The sequence below is a fragment of the Monodelphis domestica genome, chromosome 1 (assembly GCF_027887165.1).
Source record: "Monodelphis domestica isolate mMonDom1 chromosome 1, mMonDom1.pri, whole genome shotgun sequence".
Taxonomy (NCBI): domain Eukaryota; kingdom Metazoa; phylum Chordata; class Mammalia; order Didelphimorphia; family Didelphidae; genus Monodelphis; species Monodelphis domestica.
In genome coordinates, this window is record NC_077227.1 from 547,854,550 (window position 1) to 547,877,489 (window position 22,940).

The 22,940-nt window shown below is 37.4% G+C and overlaps 1 protein-coding gene across 1 annotated transcript in view; it reads left to right on the top strand.

Moving 5' to 3' along the window:
- The first annotated feature begins 2,257 nt into the window (after positions 1-2,257).
- The window catches only part of RNASEH1 (ribonuclease H1), a 36,345-nt gene continuing 15,662 nt past the window's right edge, over positions 2,258-22,940 (top strand). Inside the window, exons 1-3 of the mRNA XM_007476183.3 lie at positions 2,258-2,599; positions 6,661-6,776; positions 10,581-10,736. Coding sequence (XP_007476245.1) covers positions 2,469-2,599; positions 6,661-6,776; positions 10,581-10,736 — 403 coding nt within the window. The 5' untranslated portion in view covers positions 2,258-2,468. The remainder of the gene's footprint in view (positions 2,600-6,660; positions 6,777-10,580; positions 10,737-22,940) is intronic.

Here is a 22,940-nt window from a genome sequence, read left to right on the forward strand (position 1 = left end):
ATAACATGGAAATAGGTCTTGATCAACGACACATGTAAAACCCAGTGGAATTGCATGTTGGGCTATGGGAGAGGTTGGGAGGAGGAAAGGGAAAGCATTTGAACCATGGAAAAATATTCTAAACTAATTAAATAAATGAACTTAATTAAAATAAATAAAGTCAACAAGGTTATTGCAAATAAAACAAAACAAAACAATAGACCTTAAAGTACTTAATAATAGTCCTAGTTCAGGTGGGACTAGTAGATCTAATCAAATGTTAAGTACACTTTTGTCCTAGTAGTTTCTCCCATTGTATCAGTCATCTCCCACTTAGCTATTTTGTATCCATTGTAAAGCATCAACCTCTCCCTGATAATCCTGTCTTGGTCTTCTCATTCCTTTGTAGCCATGGTAAAGTCAATCAATCATTCTTCCCTATCTTAGTTCCCCAAAAGATATATAAGATGCCCAAGTTCTATTATTCTTTGGAGAACTTTCTAATGCATTGATCCTCCAGGAGACACTGTTCCCAAAGCCCCAGAGTTTTGACTCTATGTAGTATTTGGAGCTTGGTTTTGTGTAATGGCTAATTATTATGGACATATCTCTTTCCTGATTAAAGACTTGATTTTTCTGACTACTTTAGTAGTTCTGTGTTTTTCCAAGTTGACACCTATTAGGGGTCTCTTCCACAAAGAACTCCAAAATCTTGATTGCCTCCTGCTCTAGACTATTGAAATTCATTCAGTGTTTATTTAGAGGACAGGAGGTATGGATAGTTTGCTTAATTAATTTTCCTTCTGGACTCAAATAGACTTTTGTACCTCAAAAAAGTAGGATGATTAATTCTTTTTAACATATTAAAATCTTATCTGATGTGATTAAATCAATTTAAGGGAGGTGTCTGGTAAGAATTGCATCACTTTTTCCTTCCATATAACATGAATCTCTGACAGTAAGATTAAAGGGGCAAATTGCAGGAAACAGTTGAAGAAATGTAAATTTAGGTTTCATATATGTTTATATGGTTGTTTATGTTGCTTTCCTGTCCTAAAAAGCCTCTTTTGGTGTCATTATAACATATGGATTCCTCAGATTTATGCCAGAAGAGTACAAGTTGTCTCAGGTCCTATCTCATTTTGAGTAGAAATGAAAATGGATTGTGTCTGTCTTCTAAATTAACAGCCTAACTACAGAAGCTCATCTACCAGGTGACAAATTTTTCTGGCCATGTTCATAAAGATAAAAAGGCTCCTGAGGCATAATGGAATAGAGCTGCTCAACAGTGGTGGGAGGACCTACACTGATGAAGTCATAGATAACTGGAAACATCATCATTTGTCATTCATTGTTCTCAAATTGTTCTATGCATGTGCCTTCATTTTTTTGTTGATGAAAAGGGATGTCTTTCTCTTAATTTAATTAAGGGATTTCTTGATGAAACACCCTGGGTATAATGTTATGGATAGATTACCAGAATAGCATTATCAATAAAGGAATGGAAACACTAAGTTAAAATTCTGCAAGACAAGGGGGAACTTCAAGCAAAATAGAAACTATGGTTCCTGCCTTGAAGGAATGAATTGAGGATTAGTTAATATATTGGGGAATCAGTTAGAGGATACAAAATACTTGAATAAATGTGCTTTAAAGACCTTAAGAGATCACCTGTTGTATCAAACTCAAATAAAAATGGGTCAGGGTGCCACTAAACTTATGTTAAGGATCCTTTCAGGCTGCTCCTTGACTTAGAAAACCACATGTTAACCATCATTTGTGTTGTACTGTTTTTATTTATTTTGTTAAATATCCTCCAATTACATTTTAATCTGGTTGTGACACCCTAGCACCTTTATTTCATAGAGAACTCTTTCTTCAAATCCTTACTAAGTGGAAACCACCAGAGAAGAAATGGACTGTTTTCTAATTATATGTTTCTTTAAACAATAACAATGTCCAGTTCAGTTTATTAAATGATTAGTTTTTGGTTGTCACATCTAGGGTTTTCTGTAACGTTTATAATAAAAAAGAAAACTTTACAAAAACAGGTTATGGAGAATGTCTCCAATAAATTAAATAGGTATTGCCCCTTCCCCACCCGCACCCCTTACAACACCCACTTCAGAACGTCAGAGCCTGAAGGGAAAGAGGGTGTTTGTGCTTTTCTCCTATTCCCAGATTTTAAGCTGCCTCTTCCTAGCCTAGCCCCCTCCCTTTGAAATGCAGACACTACGCTCTGGCCCCGCCCACTCCGCCCAGGGCCCCGCCTACTCCGCCCAGGGCCCCGCCTCGAGGCAATCCCGACCTATCCCGGAAGCTGGGCTCCTCCTGCTGCTAGCTGGGACGGGGCTGAAGCACGTCACGGTTGCCGCTCCGGCGGAAGCCGGTCTTCACGTATTTTCTCGTGCCGGCGTGGGGAACGGTCCGGTTCCCCCCCCACACACACACATCCCACCCCCCGTGGCCACGATGCCCCAGAATGGGCCATGTTGAAGCTCTGGGCCTTTGTCCCTGAAATAGCTGCGGGCGCCTGCGGCCGCTGGGGCGTGCGCTTCCTGTCCAGCGGCATGTTCTACGCGGTGAGGAGGGGCCGCCAGACCGGCGTGTTCCTCACCTGGTGAGTGGTAGTGTGTGTGCCCCTGGGGAGTGGTTGAGTGTACCCTCCTGCTGATGGAAGGGTTTGTCCTCCTGGGGAGAGAATGTGGCTTCCCTGTGGGTGTGCTCTTCAGCCTTCCTGGTTGGTCGGCTTCCTTCCTCATCCTCACTGTGCAGACACATTCAGACACACCTGCTGTCTTCCTCCAAAACCGAGGCAGCCCCTTGAGCCTTCTGACTCACTCTCCTTGGCATGACCCATTCTCGGTCGCTCCATTCATGAGAAAAGGCCATTCTGGGTGGCTGTTACTTGATTGGTCATTTTTGTAATTAAATTCATCCGTGTATGATCTGCCTATTTGGGGACTGACCTGGAAATTGCCGGAAGAAAGCCTTTTCATTTTGCCAGCCCTCTGCTGTGTTTCTTTCTTAGTTTCCCTCTTACCAAACAAAACTTTCTTGTCTTAGATGGCCCTGAAACAAGTTCTGGTATTTTAGAGAGAAACAAGCCCCATTTCACAGTTTAAAAGTTGGAAACAACTTTAAAGTTCATCCATTCTAATTCTCACAATTTACAGATGAGAAAATGAGTGATTTGAGGGACCAGACCTTGGGTCCCCTGAATGTCTAAATTACTATTTGCATGGCCTGGAAAGCCAGTGGTATATTGCAGAATCAACATCAGACATTTGGTACCTGTTATATGTTCAAAGAGAGTGCTTGAGATAGGTATTTGGAGAGATACTATTTGGCTGTGTCTCAGCTTTAAGAGTGTTTACAATATAGTAGAATCATGTAAAAACACTTTGTTTATCCTTTTTCCGGAAAAGTTAGATTGAATAAATAAATAAATAAATAGTTCTAATTAGATAGTTGTTTAGTTGAAGATCATTTTTGTTTTTATCTCTTGTTGAGTCTTTTGAGTCAGATCTGATTCTTCATGACTCCATTTGGGGTTTTCTTGACAGAGATACTAGAGTGATTTGCCATTTCCTTTTCTAGTTCATTTCACAGATGAGGAAACTGAGGCAAATGGTTAAATTATTTGCCCAAGGTCACAAAGCTAGCAAATGTCCAAGACTAGATTTGAATTCCAGACCCAACTCTATCCACTGGACCAACTAGCTGCCTCTTATTTGTCTTTAAGATTGGACTATAATTATAATCTATAAAAAGTTTTCGTTGAGTACCTGCTATGTGATCAGTGTTACACTAGCTGGTATAAAAGACACAATTTACCTTAAATATGACTGCTACCCTCAAGCAGCTTATAGTCTTATTTGGGAAACAATAAAATTAACACACTTTAATTAAATCAACATAGTGGTAGTAATTGAGGATCATCCTCATATGAATAATATAGAAAAAAGCCTCAACAAGGTTTATACTTTCACCATAACATACATATTTCAGATAAAGGCATAGTGTTTTGTAAACCTTAAGGCTCTACATAAATTAGAGTTGTTTTATTATTATTGCTAATATAATTATAGAAGAAATCTGCTAGAAGTGCCACTTTTGAAAGCACTAAATAATTTCTCAAGATATGTGAAAGAAGGGAAGCTAGTCAATGGGTTTTTAAAAAACAGATGGTTTTGTTACCAGAACTAAAGCATTAATTCCAGCAGTGCCCACTGATATTTTATTTTATTTATTTTATTTTAAAATTTATTTAATTAATTTAGAATATTTTTCCATGGTTATATTATTTCACTCTGACATTTAAAAAAGGATTGGTTCACAGATATATATATATATATATATATCTATATATCGAAGGGTTCCTTGAAAAGATGAGAAGCCAAGTTTTCACAAACTTTTTTTACAGCTGACCACATTTTCATTGACTTGACTGAAGTTGCAGAGAACATTTGATTATTTTAAAAGCATTTGACTTAGTAAAGAAAAACTTTAAAGATCTCCAATGCATGTTATGATCACTTAAGATTCCTTGATAAATGTAATACAGAGAACTTTGTTTAAAGATCCTCTAATTTAACTACATCAGGCAAGACATGAGAAAGGTTATGCTCACCACTGTTTGAAGGATAAGTTTAGAATCCAAATTTTAAAAAAAATCCTTATAGCAGGTCATAATAATAGTAAAGTTCTTTGGAGCATAGATTTAGAATTCCAAGAGACCCTAGAGGTCTTCCAAGTTCAAACCCTTTATTTTAGGAGTAAGAAAACTAAGAGTCAAATAAATGGCTTGACCGATTACTGTTTCACAGCTAGTGTTTGAGGTAGAATTCAAACCTAGGTTTTTCTGACTAAATTCTTCTAGTAGTTCCTCTATTGAAACAAGCTCTAGAACTTTCCAGAGTCTTGATTTATAAGATCTACAACCACTCAAGAGTTCTGCCTGCCTAGCAAGCAACACAGGAAAATCCAAATGTTTGAAGACTATCTTTTGTTCAGATTATGATATGCTGGTTGTATATGTATGTGAATGTGTGAAGATACATGCTTTTGCATTGTATATATGTGTATATATCTTAGATAGACACTGCAGATGGACCTTGGGCTGGGTTTGGATCATTTCTGAAGAGTTTATGGGAGGATGTGGACAAGAGCCACATAGGATGAGCCGGTATAAATGAATTATGATCTGTACTTTTGAAAAGTGTACTTGCATTAATGGTTCCATTGAAGTTTTTCTAATATAATATTCGAGCCCAAATCCCAAACATTAGAAAGCAACTGGACAGTACCTAACAGTACCTTAAGCATAGTAGGTTGAAAATTAAATGTTTGTTAAATAATGAATGGAAATCCAAACAAGTTTAACATGTGTTAGAAAAGGTTTTTTTAACCTTTTTGTGGCTCCCTTCTGCATTCTTCATTCTGGTGAGACATATAAACCCCTCTCAAAATAACATTTTCAGATGTATAAGTAAAATGTATAGGATTGCAAAGGAAACTGATTACATGGAAAGACAGTTTTCAAAATAATCTAAAAGCAAACAGACTCATAGACCATAGGTTAAAAACCCTTGGATTTCTTTTCAGTTGTGTGATTGTGTGGCAAGTCACTGAACTCCCCCCCCCACCCCCCATCCCTTACTGCTCTTCTGCCTTGAAACCAATACCTAGTATTAATTCCAAGTTAAAGGTAGGATTAAAAAAAAAACCCCAACAAACCCTTGGATAAGAAAGCAGCCAGGTAGTGCTTTAATCTAGTTAGTAAATAGTATAGTAGAGCAAGTGTACTAGGTATATTGAGAATAAAGAATAAGATGTTTTATACTACTAGGTAATTCAGAATCAAATCACTTTTCATCTTAAAGCCAGCTCTGAAAAACAAAACAAATATTCTAAACACTTCATTGAAAGGCAGGTGACACTGTAGAAGTACTTCTTATGAAACACTTTTTAAAAGTGTTTAACAGCAACTAGTTTGTACAGTGCATAGTGTGTTGGACTTAAGAGAAGGGAAGACTTGAGTTCTAATTCTGCCTTATATTTATTAGCTGTGTGACCGTAGGCAAATCAGTTAATCTTTCTATGCCTCAGTTTCTTCATCTATAAAATGGGAAGAATAATAATTTTGCATTTCAGATGAGATAACATCACTTTTCAAAGATTTGCAAACTGTAAAGTGTTATATAATTACTATTGTTTTTTTTTAATTTTGTCTTTATTATTATGCAGAACACATTTCCATATTGGTTATTTATTTATTTTTTAAACCCATACCTTCCTTCTTAGAATCAATACTGTGTATTGGTTCTAAGGCAGAAGAGTGGTAAGGGCTAGGCAATGGGGGTCAAGTGATTTGCCCAGGGTAACACAGCTAGGAAGTATCTGAGGACAGATTTGAACCCAGGACCTCCCATCTCTGGGCCTGGCTCTCAATCCACTAAGCTACCTGGCTGCCCCCCATATTGGTTATTTTTGTAAGAGCAAACTTATACATAACCAAAATAAAACCTTCAATTAACTGATGTGAAAGATGACTCTAACAGTTCTTTCTCTGGAGGTGGATAGCATTCTTTGCCTTAAGTCTTTCAGAAGATTGTTCCAGATCATTAATTGTTATTTTATCCTTACTTTATAAGTTATCTATGACACAATTTATTTTAGGAGTGAATGTCAAGCACAAGTAAACCGATTTCCTGCTGCAAGATTTAAGAAGTTTGCTACTGAGGATGAGGCTTGGGCCTTTGTCCGAAATGCCACAAGCCCTGATCGTTCAACAGGTAATATGCCTTATTTTTTACACACAACCTCCTCCCCTTCAAAGAATTTTCACATCTATCATGTCTTATCAGGTCCTCAAAATAATCCTGTGTGATAGCTGGGTAGTATTATTTCTCTCTCATGGGTAAGGATTGTATTTTAATTTAAAATCTAAGAATTGTTGAATTTTTTGTTTGAGATTGTATTTTTATAAAAATCCAAGAATTTTGATTTTTTGTTTAAGATTGTACTTTTATAAAAATTCAAGATTTGATTTTGTTCGAGAAAAGATATCTTCAAGAAAGAATCTTGAAACTTTCATATCCAGAGAATAAACTGTTGCAGAAAGATGCTGGAAAACCTACACTTCATCAAGAAGGTCAAGAATGAACTTTGTATATGATTGATTGAACTGAACTTTGATTGAACATTTATTGTAAATGTACACATTTATGCCAAAAGGGACTGCCCCTAATTTGGCTTTCTGTCAATGTGCCTAGCAAAACATTGGTTTTGCTTTCTTTTCTTTTCTATTTCCTCTCTCACTATTCTAATTTCTCTTAGAAAATTGAATATCATGTATATCTATAGTTAGAAGTGCATTTTGAATTACAAATTTGATTATGTTAATTGATCAATGGGGAGACTAGTCTCTCATGATCATCAGGGGGGATTGTAAACCTCAAAATTTCTCAGACTTCTGAATGTTAGGGGTTTCCCCCATTGGGGAATCTTCTACTTAAAAAAATTTCCTAGCAGATAGTGAGAATTCTACTTGAATGTGAGGGCTCCTTGCCTTGGGAATATCCCTACTCCACCCTACTTAGGACTGCTTTAGGACAGAGAGCTCCTTGAGAACAATGAAAAGTACTTTGATCCATGCTTATGGAAGGGACAGGAAGTTCTTTGAGTCATGACTGTTTTAGAATTGATACAATGGGATACTAAGTACCTATAAAGGTGGGGCAACTTGTAAACTACTTAAACCTAAAAGGGTGATAACTTATTCAGAGGTTTTTTCTAATGAAATTTGTCGACACAGCAGCATTTTTTTCCTGACTTACTAAAGAGATAAAAACTACTCAGCTGTGAATTCAAAATGGGCGGTCCTTTAGAAACATCTACAGTGATTGGTAGATGTAAGGACTTAGGGGAGGTGACAGAGAAGATTTTGCCCTTAAAAATAAGAGCTCAGGGAAGAGCTGGGAAGTCATTCTGAAACATTCAGATTGGAGAGACTCATTCTGAGGAGACTGATTCTGAAACATTCAGATGGAGGAGGGAGCTGGTGAAAGCAGCTGAGATGCTGCTGGCCTGGTGTCATTAGAAATCCTTACTTAGACAGATCTTATGGTGAGTTATAAAAAACTGACTGATTTCTCTTTTAAGACTCATGTCTAGGCCATATTGGCTTGAGGCCCTTCATACTTTTTCCTTTCTTACTCTCTCTCTCTTTTCCTGATTACTCATTGTATTGTTAATTAAAATCTCTATAAAATCCAATTGACTTGGGTATTTGAATAATTGGGAATATTTCCCTGGCGACCACCTTATATTTGATTTTAAACCCAAGACACTGTAGTGAAACATATTTCTGCGGTCAAATTTACTCACCCTCTCTTATATCTATCACAATTTATATCTTCCACTATTTTAATCACTACAGTTTAAGACCTCAACCATTTTAAATCTCACAGGATACTGAGACCCAGAGAGAGTAGATGATTTCATCACTATCACACAGCATTGCTAGTGAGAAAATAAGGTTAAGCATAGGTTTCTTTGTTATTTAAGCTTGCCAGGGTTTCTGATAGGTTTCCAGTTCAGATAGGAAGAAATAAGAAGAGTTTCTTTAAGGAGAGAGAGAGGGAGAGGGTTTCATTCAGCCCTTCTTCATTTCAGGTAAAATGAGGTTCATCTGCTACCCTCCTTTACCCCTTCCTCCATACCCATTTCACAAACCACAATTTTAAGAAATAGCGAACTCCACTCTCTTTTGCCTTAGGGTATTCCTTTTACCTTGGATTTTCTTTTATTTTCCTTTTTTATAAATACCCATATCAAAGCAGAATAATTATCGGGTCTAAGCAGTGAAGGTTAAGTGATTTACCCAGAGTCACATAGTTTGTCTGAGGCCAGATTTGAACCCAAGACCTCCCATCTCTAGACCTGGCTCTCAGTCCACTGAGCTACCCAGCTGCACCTTACTTTCCATTTTCTTTCCCACCTTAATATTGTCAGAACAGAACAAATCCAGTTTCTCGGTCTTTCACACCTTAAAGATATTAAGGTTCTGAAGAGATATTCCCCCTTATAATGAATGTTAACATGTATCATCTTACAACTCCTTTCAAATGTTTAAATCAATTTACCTTTCTAGGTTTCTTTTGGAGAGTTTCACCCCAATTGAGAAAGAAAAATAAAATCCTCTATTATAAACATGTGTAATCAAGAAAAACAAATTTCTACATTGACCATGTCCAAAAGAAATTTTGCTTCTAGCATTCTGAATCTTTTACCTTTTGCAATAAATTGGATATAAAAGGGTGAGAAATAGTGAGTAGTTGTGGATAACACCTCGGTAGCCAGTCTGATGAACTGTTAGAATGTTGTTGTTTTCTAGAATTCTAGGAAAGTTAAAAGGATCTAGCGGGAAAGGTGATGACTTCAATTTGGACATGCTGAATTTAAGATACCAACTGGATATCCAGTTTAAGATATCTAAAAGGCATTTGAGGATGTGGAATTAGAGATCATCAGAGAATTAGGGCAGAATAGATGGATTTGAGAATCAACATGTAATGGTAATTAAATACATGAGATCATCCAGTGACAGTGTAGTAGAAGAGAAGATGACCCAGGACAGAACACTGAGGAACATGTTTGATTAGAGGAGGTGGCCTGGAGAAGGATCCAAAAAAGGAGACAAAGAAGGAGCAGTCAGGCAGGAGGAAAACCAGGAGAGATTGATGTCCTAAAAACTGAAGAAAAGAGAGTATCAAAAAAGGAAAGAGTGCTCAACAGTGTCAGAGGCTACAGAAAGACCCAGGAGAATAGAGATTTTACAAAGACCATTTTACTTAGCAATTAACATACCATTAGTAACTTTAGAGAGAGATGTTTTGGAGGGAAGCCAGTTAACATACCATTAGTAACTTTAGAGAGAGATGTTTTGGAGGGAAGCCAGAGGGAATGAGAAAGTGGCAGCACTCATTGAAGATGGCCATTTTGAGGAGTTTAGCCACAAAAGAGATAAAAGATAATAATTAGCAGCAATGGAAGGATCAAGTGAAGTTTTTTTGCTAATTGGGGAGACATGGGTATGTTTGTAGGCTCTAGGGAATAAACCCAAAGACAGGAAAAGATTGAAAATAAGTGATTGACTATCACTTACAGAGGGGGCAGTCTACTAGAAAAATAAGATGGAATGAGATCATCTGTGCCTGTAGACAGGTCAGCCTTAGTAAAGAGGGAGACCACCTTTAGACTTCTGTTTTCTAAACAGATGGATTTTGGACTATGATCATCATCATCTTTAGAAGTAGAAATTTAGGGGCAGCTGGGTGGCTCAATGGATTGAGAGTCAGGCCTAGAGACAGGAGGTCCTAGGGTCAAATCTGTCCTCAGACACTTCCTAACTGTGTGACCCTGAGTAAGTCACTTAACCCCCATTGCCTAGTTCTTACCACTTTTCTGCTTTAGAACCAATATACAGTATTGATTCTAAGACAGAAGGTAAGGGTTATTTTTTAAAAAATGTAGAAATTTAGTGGAAGTTTGTTTGATTTTTTGCTGCTCACTTTTACATGGATTTTTTCTTATAGAGCAGAAAAAGAAATGTGGCACACAGGACCCAAAATTTAAGCCAAACAAGAGACCTCGTGAATCATCAGATGAAGATGAAGAGCCTTGCTCAAAACTTGCAAAACAAGCTATGGACACAGTACCCTCACTTAGCAAAGATATATTTTCTTATATGGGTAAGTTTTTACTTGTTTTATTGGTGTAAAAATTAAAAATGTAATCTAATAATAAAAATATTATATTTTACAGAGGTTTATTAAAGATTATTAGAAATCAAGGAATAAAGAGGATACAAAATAAAAATCATGTGCCCATGGCTGGTTAGCTATTTTCAAAATCCGTACTCGCCACCATCACTGCTGATTCTATATCATGCCAAAAAAGGAGGATCCTCTGTCTACAGGAAGTAAGAAATGACAGGAAGTCAGTGGGCTCTCGGGACATGTAGTTCTTTTTTAGGGTAACAGATTTTCAATTATACATTGCCTACATGTTATATGAACATTTATATGTGTCTAACTTGTTTTTTGTGGGGTAGCTGATTTAACTGAAAATTTAGTAAAACTTTATAGAACCTCTTACAAAAGTAACTTTAAAACTTCTATATTCACTAGTTAAATGAATAACATGGTGTGGAATTTTTTTTCATAATAATGATTTATTTTTCTTGTGATACTTCTCTCAAGTTAAAATCATTAGATTAGGTAAAATAAGAACATAATTAAAATGGAAAAAAGACAAAACAATGTGAATGTAGTACTATTGCTTTTTAAAAAAAATTATTAGTCAGTTTAGAATATTTTTCCTTGGTTACAAGAATCTTTCCCTCCTCTCCCCCCACCCCCTACCATCCTTGATCAAAGCCTATTTCCATATTATTGATGTTTGCACTAGGGTGATCATTTGGAGTCTATTCCAATCATATCCCCATCGACCCATGTGATCAAGTAGTTGTTTTTCATCTGTATTTCTACTCCCAGTTTTTCCTCTGAATGTGGATAGCATCCTTTCTCATAAATCCCTCCGAATTGTTCTGGATCATTGCTTTGCAATGTATCGGTCTCTGTGTATAGTGTTCTCCTGGTTCATTATTTCTTTGAGCACAATGGTATTCCATCACCAACAGATACCACAATTTGTTCAGCCATTCCCCAATTGGAGGGCATCCCCTCATTTTCTAATTTTTTTGCCACCACAAAGAGCACAGCTATGAATATTTTTGTATAATTCTTTTTCCTTGTTATCTCTTTGGGGCATACATCCAGCTTTGGCTGGATCAAAGGGCAGACAGTCTTTTAGCGTCCTTTGGGCAGAGTTCCAAATTGCCTCCAGACTGGTTGGATCAACTCACAACTCCACCAGTAAAGTATTAATGTCCCAATTTTGCCACCTGCCCTCCAACATTCATTACTTTCCTTTGCTGTCATGTTAGCCAATCTGCTAGGTGTGAGGTGGTATCTGAGTTGTTTTGCAACTCTCTGATTATAAGAGATTTAGAACACTTTTTCATGTGCTTATTAATAGTTTTGATTTCTTTATCTGAAAATTGCCTATTCATGTCCCTTGCTCATTTATCATTTGGGGAATGGCTTGATTTTTTTGTACAATTGATTTAGCTCTTTATAAATTTGAGTAATTAGACCTTTGTCAGAGGTTTTTGTTATGAAGATTTTTTCCCAATTTATTGCTTCCCTTCTAATTTTCGTTGCATTGGTTTTGTTTGTACAAAACCTCTTTAATGTAATCAAAATTATTTATTTTACATTTCCTAATTTTTTTCTAACTCTTGCTTGGTCTTAAAATATTTCTTTTCTCAAAGATCTGACAAGTATACTATTTTGTGTTCACCTAATTTACTTATAGTTTCCTTTATATTCAAGTCATTCACCCATTCTGAGTTTATCTTGGTGTAGATGTTGATCCAGAACCAATCTCTCCCATACTGTCTCCCAATTTTCCCAGCAGTCTTTGTCAAATAGTGGATTTTTGTCCCAAAAGCTGGGACGTTTGGGTTTATCATAGACTGTCTTGATGAGGTCACTTACCCCAAGTCTATTCCACTCATCCTACTTTCTGTCTCTTAGACAGTGCCATATTCTTTTGATGACCACTGCTTTATAGTATAGTTTGAGATCTGGTACTGCTAGGCCACCTTCCCTCGCTTTTTTTTTTCATTATTTCCCTTGATATCCTTGATTTTTTGTTCTTCCAAATTAACTTTGTTGTGGTTTTTTCTAATTCAGTAAAAAACTTTCTTCATAGTTTGATGGGTATGGCACTAAATAAGTAAATAAGTTTGGATTGTATTGTCATTTTTATTATGTTAGCTCGTCCTATCCATGAGCAATTAATGTTTTGTGTGGAATTTTTGAAAATTTTTTGTTTGTTTCATTTCTAAATAACAATTCCCCTTATTGCTTTTTTTAAGGCTGAATTTTTATTTATATCTTTAAATAAAATGTTTCCAAATCTAGGTATCCCTTCCACATTGAAGAGGTTCGGGGTGTGGCACCCCCACAAATGGGGAAATCTGTGTAAATTTTTGTTGCAGATTTTAACTTTGCACTTATTTTAACTTTAAAGAAAAAATTGTGCATTAAAGATATTCAAAAATAAAATGTTGATATATAATTACACACATATATTTTATATATTTCTGAGTTTCTAAACTTTTCCTTTGTTACCTCTTGGCCTTTACATATTGTCTTTGGTTTCTTGAAACTCCCCCAGAATTCCTATTTAATTCCTTTTGCCAACCCATGATATAGGGAAACTGAGATGGGGCATGTCACAATGTAGAAGGGATACCTATATATCCTTTTTCCCTACCTTCTTCAATGAACCATCATTTGTAGCAAAAAGTTTTTTGAAGGAAAGGAAAGAAAAATAGTTTGGCAAAGCCACCAATATCAGTCCAATCCAAAAGTCTTCCAAACTCCTAGTCCTCAATCTCTGTAAAGAAGGGAATAAAGTATATTTCCTCACTTCTTCTCTGGGCCAAGCTTATTATGTTTCAAAGTATTCAATTCTCTAATTATATTTTTGTCACTGAATTTATTGTTTTCCTGATTTTACCTACTTCTGTATCAGTTCATATAAAACTCATGTTTCTCTGGAGTATTTTAGTCATTGAGTACTTATTAGGAGTGTACTATATATGGGGCATATTGGGGTGTTCTGGGAAAACTGGTACCTCTGTTTTGAGGGCTTTCTGAGCCCATTTCAGAGCTGCTTCCCCTCCTTTGAAGTCTGCCTGCCACTCAGCTCTCACCTGGGGTTCTAGGAAGCTGTAGCATACCCAAGGGCCACACTCTGGTAAAACTGCCTTAGCAGGTGAGCTAAATCAGGTGGAGGGTCACTGACAGGCCTCAAACCCAAGGGTGAGTTAGGGGGCAGCTGCCCCATGCATGGGATGACTTCCTATAGTAGAAGTAGGTGGATGAGAACAGTTTATTCCATTGGCTGTTAAAGTGACTAAAGCAGACTCTGGTGAGCTTGTAAAGTTTGATTAGACATCAAAGAAGCCAAGGTGTGTCCAGAGTCATTACCAGTTGTCTGGACTTTTGTTGCTACTGGATGACTGGAAGAGAGAGTGAGGCTGAGGACTGTGTAACTCTGTATTGTAAAAATTAAAATTAAATGTCAATAATAAAAATGTTACATTTTAAGGAATTTGTTAATGATCATTAGAAATCAAGGAATAAAGAGGATACAAAATAAAGACCATGTGCCTATGGCTGACTATCCATTTCAAAATCCGCACTCACGATAGCCATGCTCGCTGACAGGGCCAAAAAAAAGGTGGGACCCATCACATCCTTGCCTAATATCCCCTGTCTATAGGATATATGTAACGACAGGAAGTCAGTGGTCTCCCAGGAAATGTAGTTCTTTTTTTAGGGTAACAGATTTTCAGTTACACAGTATCACTTAAATCCAGCTTATGTGTGAGTCAGATAATAGCACCAGTGATGTCATTTTGGTCATCTTTGAATGTGAAGGACAACAACCAACCAACTAAATACTAGGTTCTGCTCTACATGCTAGACATACAGTGGTCTGCTGCCTCTTGACTTACAGCCATTCAACTCCAGTACAATCTTGATATTTTAAAATGGATATTTAAACTTCATTTAGGGAAAAGCTCAAGGTCATTAAAGGAATGCTACAATTGTCCAAGTACATCTACTCTTCTGTTTAATTCTGGATCTAATTCCAGTGATTGTCTGAGATATATTCTAATAGGTACAGCCATCTAAATGCATGTCATTTGGATCAGGTATCTTGCTCACAGAGAGGCCTGAACCAGATTAAAATGCAATTGGGAAATGTTTAGCAAAATAAATTAAAATATAATACAACAAATAATGTTAATATGTGGTTTTCTGAGTCAGTATACAGACCTCGGGGATCCATTTCTATTTGATTTTGGCTCTACTTATGTAGATGATATTCTTCATCCACCTCATGCTTCTTGTGTGAAAGGTTAGGTCAGATTCTTGAGGTATCATGGATCTCCTCCACAGATCTCTTTAGCATTCTATAGTTTTGTTTTTTTTTTTATACCCAGCATGATGTCATCTGCAAGTCCTTCTGATTTACCTCCAAAACAGTGGATGACAGCTTTGGTAGGCATTTTCCCCCTAATGTATGCCTCACCTGATTTTAATGATCAGAGAGCTATTGAGAAAATGTCTTTGACTGTATCTTTCAAGCAATCTTGAATAATTTTGATGTTTATGTAGGGATGTATTGGAATAGAGCTTAGATTCTAATTGAGGAGACAAGTATAGTATAATATAAAGCAAATGGGCACTAGCAGTTAAAAGGATGAGTGGATCCTTCTTCAGGTAGAAGATGGTCCTTGCTCCCAGCTGTGTGACCCTGGGCAAGTCACTTGACCCCCATTGCCTAGCCCTTAATACTCTTCTGCCTTGGAGCCAATACACAGTATTGATTCTAAGACAGAAGGTAAGGGTTTAAAAAAAAAGAAAAAAAGAAAAGAAAATGGTCCTTGGGAGCAGAGGGAAAGAGCAAGGACAGCCAGTGCAGAGGCTTAGAGACAAGGTATTGTGGGAAGAACAGAGGATGATGTCCTGACAGAGTTATAGAAGAGAAATAATTTCCAATGAGACTGGCATAATATGCTGGGGCCAAATTGTGATGGTCTCAAAAAGCTATGTAGGAAGTGCCTGGTGGACTTAGGAGGGGAATGCCATTGCTAGATCTGCACAGGGGGACCAGTTAGGAGACTTAGCAGACTGGCAGTAATCTAAGGGAGAGTGATAAGGCCCTGAATGAAAGCAGTAGTAGCTGTGTATGTAACCAGAGGATAGAGGTCAGATGTGAGATGGGGCTATGAAAATTGAAATTGGTAAGATCTGGCAAATAATTGAATATACAGTGAGAGAATGAATAGCTGAGCATAATGCCAAGGTTCTGATCTGGGGGAACTGACAGACTGGTGATGACTTTGATAGAAATAAGGAAGTTTGAGGTGTCTCCAAAACATGCCATAGGAAATGTCCAAATGGTAATTGATGTCTTAAAGCTCAGGAAAGACTAGAGCTGGTGGAAATCTGGGAGTTTTTTGTATAGAGATGATAGTTAAGCCCACATGGAAGTGAGATGGGAGGAGAGACAAAATAGCTTATAAGTGCTGGGGGAGCCACTGGGAAGCTCAGTGGGTAACGTTCTGGACCTAGAGTCAAGAAGACCTAAGTTCAAATCTGGCCTCAGACACTCAGTAGTTGTGTGATTCTGGACAAGTCACTTATTCTCTGTTTGCCTTAACCCATTGAAGAAGGAAATGGCAGACTACTCCAGTAGCTTTGCCAACAAATTCCAATGCCAGATCACTCCTGAACAACAATGTGCTAGGTACTGTGCTAAGCAGTTCAGAAATCTTATCTCATTTTACACTCACAATAACCCTGAGAGATAGCTGCCCTTATTATCCCCATTTTAGAGCTGAGGAAACTGAGGTCAAGTGACATGCAACTAGCAAGTACCTGAGTGGATTTGAATTCATTTCTTCCTGATTCTGGGTGTACTGTCCACTCTGTCACTGTTATGGGAGCCAGTGAGGTTACTGAGGGAGAGAGGATAGAGGAAGAAAAGAGGATGAGTCAGCAAAAGGGACTTAGAAGTTATGGTCAGACATGGAGGAGAACCAAGAGAGTAGCAGTGCAAAACCCAGGGAAGATGCTCCAAGAGGAGATGGAGACTTTTTTAGTTCTTCTCTTTTCAAGTTTTTTAAAATTGGCTTTACCTCTCCTGATTTTTGGTTTTATGAGGTGATACTTTTCATTATCTTTGATTATCTTTTTTTGTAAAATTGTACATATGCATTTAGATCCTTAGTGGTGCCCTAGACTGCTGTCTCTGACAAAGAAATCAAGGACTAGATGGATGACTAAGGAAACTTTATAAGACTCTTAACTCTTTCAGTCTCCTTGTTATAGTTTATATCAGGTAAACTTCTTTATGAAATCATTATAGTTGGTGTCTCTTCTATCCATATCCCATTTTTCATCAACAACTTTGTTGGAGTTGTTTTATTTTATGCCATGTCTTTTTCTCTTTTATTTCTTTTAGCTTTGTACTATAATTTTTATTGCTCTGATGAGTCAGGGGTCCAACTGTATAGAGCCCATTCAAGAATGATTTGCAGAATAGTTTTGAGTTTTTTTCCTGTCTGTTAAAATATAATCAATTGCACCAGTGGAGCTTTGGAGAAGGCAGAAAAGAAAGAACAGACAAATAAGAGAGCAAGGGATAGGTCAGAGACCCAACAAAATCCTAAAAGTATGAAGTGTTAATTAAGACATCCCAAGGACATAGAAGTTATAAGACTGATGGCCACTATAGACCTACTTGGGCTAGATTTCGAGCTGCTGTTTGGTCAATTGTGTTTTAGAGCTTTTATGAATGAATAAAGCATTTATTTTTTTTTAATTTTTTTAACATTATTTTATTTGGTCATTTTCACACATTATTCATTGAAAACAAAGATAATTTTCTTTTCCTCCCCCCTCCCACTATCCCTCCCGTAGCTGACATACGATTCCACTGGGTATCACATTTGTCCTTGATTTGAACCCATTTCCATGTTGTTGGTATTTGCATTAGGGTATTCATTTAGAGTCTCTCCTCAGTCATGTCCCCTCAACCCCTGTAGTCAAGCAGTTGCTTTTCCTTGGTGTTTTTACTCCCACAATTTGTCCTCTGCTTGTGGCTAGTGTTTTTTCTTCTAGATCCCTGCAGAATGTTCAGGGACATTGCATTGCCACTAATGGAGAAGTCCATTACATTTGATTGTACCACAGTGTTTCAGTCTCTATGTACAATGTTTTCCTGGTTCTGCTCCTTTTGCTCTGCATCACTTCCTGGAGGTTGTTCCAGTCTCCATGGAATTCTCCACTTCATTATTCCTTTTAGCACAATAGTATTCCATCACCAACATATACCACAATTTGTTCAGCCATTCCCCAATTGAAGGGCATCCCCTCAATTTTCCAATTTTTGGCCATCACAAAGAGCGCAGCTATGAATATTCTTGTACAAGTCTTTTTCCTTATTATCTCTTTGGGGTACAAACCCAGCAGTGCTATCGTGGATCAAAGGGCAGACAGTCTTTTATCGCCCTTTGGGCATAGTTCCAAATTGTCCTCCAGAATGGTTGGATCAATTTACAACTCCACCAGCAGTGCATTAATGTCCCAACTTTGCCACATCCCCTCCAGCATTCATTACTTTCCTTTGCTGTCATGTTAGCCAATTTGCTAGGTCTGTGAGGTGATACCTCAGAGTTGTTTTGATTTGCATCTCTGAATATAAGAGATTTAGAGCACTTTTTCATGTGCTTATTAATAGTTTTGATTTCTTTGGCTGAAAACTGCCTGTTCATATCCCTTGCCCATTTATCAATTGGAGAATGGCTTGATTTTTTGTATAATTGATTTAGCTCGTTATAATTTTGAGTAATTAGACCTTTGTCAGAGGTTTTTGATATGAAGATTGTTTCCCAATTTGTTGCTTCCCTTCTCATTTTGGTTACATTGGTTTTGTTTGTACAAAAACTTTTTAATTTGATGTAATCAGAATTGATTATTTTACATTTTGTGACTCTATGTCTTGCTTGGTTTTAAAGCCTTTCCCTTCCCACAGGTCTGGCATGTATACTATTCTGTTTGCCTAATTTACTTATAGTTTCCTTCTTTATGTTCAAGTCATTCACCCATTCTGAGTTTATCTTGGTGTAGGGTGTGAGGTATTGAACCAAACCTAATCTCCCACACTGTCTTCCAATTTTCCCAGTAGTTTTTGTCAAATAGTGGGTTTGTCAAATAGTGTCCCAGAAGCTGGGGTCTTTGGGTTTGTCATATACTGTCTTGCTGAGGTCACTTACCCCAAGTCTATTCCACTTATCCTCCTTTCTGTCTCTTAGCCAGTACCAAACTGTTTTGATGACCACTGCTTTATAATAGAGTTTGAGATCTGGGACTGCAAGGCCACCTTCCTTTTTTTTTTCCTTCATTATTTCCCTGGATATCCTTGATCCTTTATTCTTCCAAATGAACTTTGTTATGGATTTTTCTAAATCAGTAAAAAAAAAAAATTTTGGAAGTTCAAAGCACTAAATAAGTAAATAAGTTTTGGTAGGATGGTCATTTTTATTATATTGGCTCATCCTACCCATGAGCAGTTAATGTTTTTCCAATTGCTCAGGTCTAATTTTAGTTATGTGAAGAGTGTTTTGTAGTTGTGTTCATATAGTTCCTGTGTTTGTCTTGGGAGATAGATTCCTAAGTATTTTATTTTGTCTAAGGTGATTTTGAATAGGATTACTCTTTCTAGTTCTTGGTGCTGATCTGTGTTGGAAATATATAGAAATGCTGATGACTTATGCGGGTTTATTTTGTATCCTGCTACTTTGCTAAATTTGTTGATTGTTTCGACTAGCTTTTTGGTTGATTCTCTAGGATTCTTTAAGTAGACCATCATATCATCCGCAAAGAGTGATAACTTGGTCTCCTCCTTGCCTATTTTAATGCCTTCGATTTCTTTTTCTTCTCTAATTGCTACTGCTAGTGTTTCTAGTACAATATTAAATAATAGAGGTGGTAATGGGCATCCTTGTTTCACTCCTGATCTTATTGGGAAGGCTTTGAGTTTTTCCCCATTGCAGATGATGTTAGCTGATGGTTTTAGATATATACTATTTATTATTTTTAGGAATGACCCTTCTATTCCTATGCTTTCTTAAAGCATTTATTAAACCTTTACTGTGTACAAAGCACTGCACTAAGCACTAGGGATGCAAATAGAAAAGCAGAGCAATTCCTACTTAGAAAGAGCTCAGATTCATACTGGGGAGACATAAGGAAGGTTCCAACAGCAAGTTGGATGGAAAGGTCCTTTGTCCTTAGAGTGAGCTGGCAAAGCAGATCTTCATGCTTCATTTCTACTGACAACATCCTATCTGTTTCTGATTGAATTATTTGACAGTGCCAAGGACTTTGGAGTCAAGAACTTTCCTTTCTGGGTTTTTTGTAGCTTTGACTGAAACAGTTGTAGTATCACTTGTCAGACTGTATCTACACAATTTGCTCTTTAGTATAATAGCTGAGGATCCTGGGCTGGAAGAGTGCCATTCCCAAGACTCTTTGAGTATGGGGTCTGAGGAATAATGGTGGTCAGAATGGGAGAGGGGAAGAGTTGGACTTGCATGGCATACGCTGCCTCCTGCCTCTCCCTCTACTGTGATGTTTCACCTCAGCTGGCTGGCTTGCCCTGTGGGTGGCAATTGTGGAGAATAGCTGATCCTTTCTTCATAGTAATTGTTTTCCCAGATGATGACTGTGCAAGCTTTAAAATATTAAATTTACTATTGACATAATTGTCTTTTTATTGTGATGGTAGATGGCTACCAAGAAGCATCTGAACAGTTTTCACATTTTAACTTTTAATTTACTTTGGAGGTGTAACAGTTTTGTTTTTTTTTTTTGTTTCCTGCCTTACTTTGCCATACATACTCTTGTTCACCTTCTGATTGAAAAGTTCTGGCTTAGGGATCAAGAATTCGATTTTTGTCAGAATAGATAGTCCCAGTACTGAGACACATTGCATCCATTCTATGACTTAATAAATGTACTTTTTGGGGGGGGCTCTAGTTTTAAAAATATTTTTCCATGTTTTCATGATTAATTTTCTTTTCCTCCCTTTTTCCTTTCCCCCCTCCCAGAGCTGACAAGCAATTCCACTGAGTTATACATATATTATCCCTTAATACCTATTTCCATATTATTCATTTTTGTAGTAATCTTTTAAAACCCAAACCCCAAATCATGTCCAAATAAACAAGTGATAGGTCATATGTTTTTCTTTTGCATTTCTACTCCCACAGGTCTTTTCTCTTGTTATATTTATTGGGAAAGGAAATGGGATTGGAAAAATGGGATTATGGAAGGTTTGTATGGGGTATGGAGGAGTTAAGGGGAGAGAGGGAAGAGAGGGAATATTGCTTGGTGAGGTAAGGGAGGGAGATGCCCCCTGCTGAGAGGAAACAGCAGGGGTCCGATAAGGTCTTTTATTGCCTTGATGACTGAACTGATTTTCAGCTCCCTCTATGACCAGAAAAGATAGTCCACTTATCTGATTGAGAATTCAAATAATATAAAGTTTAATAATCCAGTTGGAATTGGAGTTTTTCCTTAGCTTCAGAGTATAGGGCCAGACCCTAGAGGCTGGCGGAGGGTTTCCCACTTCCGTCTCCTCTATATCAGTCCAGTTTTGTATAGTTCAGAATCTTAGCAGTAGATAGAAAGCAAACAAGAACAGGTCTAACCTTCAGAAGCGACTGGGCCTGAATCTTCCAGCTGAACCAAGAAGAGCATGCCACTCCAGACTGGGTTGAACAAGCTCCTCTCTCCTCCAACACCCGGAAGGCCAGTCCCACACGGCAGGAAGGAAGTGCTAGTCACAAGACCCAACTGCCACTCCCAGTTGGGCCCTTCCCCCACAAACTGTCAGTGTTGTTTCCTTTCCACACTCTCAATGTGGATAGTGTTCTTTCTTATAAGTCCCTCAGAATTGTCCTGGATCATTGCATTGTTATTAGTAGCAGAGTCTTATTACATTTGATCATCCCACAATGTTTCAGCCTCTGTGTACAATGTTCTCCTAGTTCTGGTCATTTCATTCTATATCAGTTCACAGAGGTCTTTCCAGTTCATGTAGAAATCAAGCATTTCATCATTCCTTACAGCACAATAGTAGTCCATCCCATCATATACCACAATTTGTTCAGCTGTTCCCCAATCGAGGGACATCCCTCCCCCCTCATTTTCCAATCTTTTGCCACCACAAAGAGCTTGACTATGAATATTTTTGTATAATCCTTTTTTATTAATTTCTTTGGGGTACAAACCTAGTAGTGGTATTGCTGGATCAAAGGGCCGACATTCTTTTTTAAACCCTCTGGGCATAAATCCAAATTGCCTTCCAGAATGGTTGGATCAATTCACAACTCCACCAGCAATGCATTAGTGTTCCAAGTTTTGTCACATCCCATCCAATATTTGTTATTTTCCTTTACTGTCAATATTGGCCAGTCTGCTAGGTATGAGGTGGTACCTCAGAGTTATTTTGATTTGCATTTCTTTAATTAAGAGGGATTTAGAACACTTTTTTATATGATTATTGATCATTTTTATTTCTTCATCTGAAAACTGCCTATTAGTAAATATACTTTTAAGGGTTGCCTGGACCAAAAGATTCATTGTCCTGTGACCATCTGGTCATGAGCCTTTTCAGCCTTACCTAGGCCAATTGTTGGATAACAGTCATAATTTCTTTGTATCCTTCTTTGAGTGTGTACAAAAATTCTTTCAAGTTTGATAGGATCTACAAGAGCTTAGATTTTTGATGACTTATGATCTCTCTCATTCCACTATGAGTCATCAGAGGAACACTTTGAAGGATTGATGGCATGGATATCTAAAATATTTTTTAGGTTGATTTAACTTTAGAACAGAGGCCTCATCTACTGAAAGGTTGGTCACTGTTGTATTTGGGCTGTTTGTATAATTTTGGTTCTGAGATGAGATCCTTTGCATGTAAAAAGAACTATGGCTTTTGATACACAAAGAGGCAGTTTTGCTGTTCTCTGATGATTCTTCCTTCTAATTTGAAACAGACAGATGGTGCTTGATCACTCATATGTCACCCAGTTGCGCAAAATAGTTTAATTATCCAATGGTTTGCACATGAATGGTGGATTCTGTGGAAAAGGGTAAGACCTAAAAGTGAAACCCCAGTAGGAAAGATGAGGTTAATTGTCCTTGGCCTTAAGTAGAATTGAGCCATCATAAAAATTC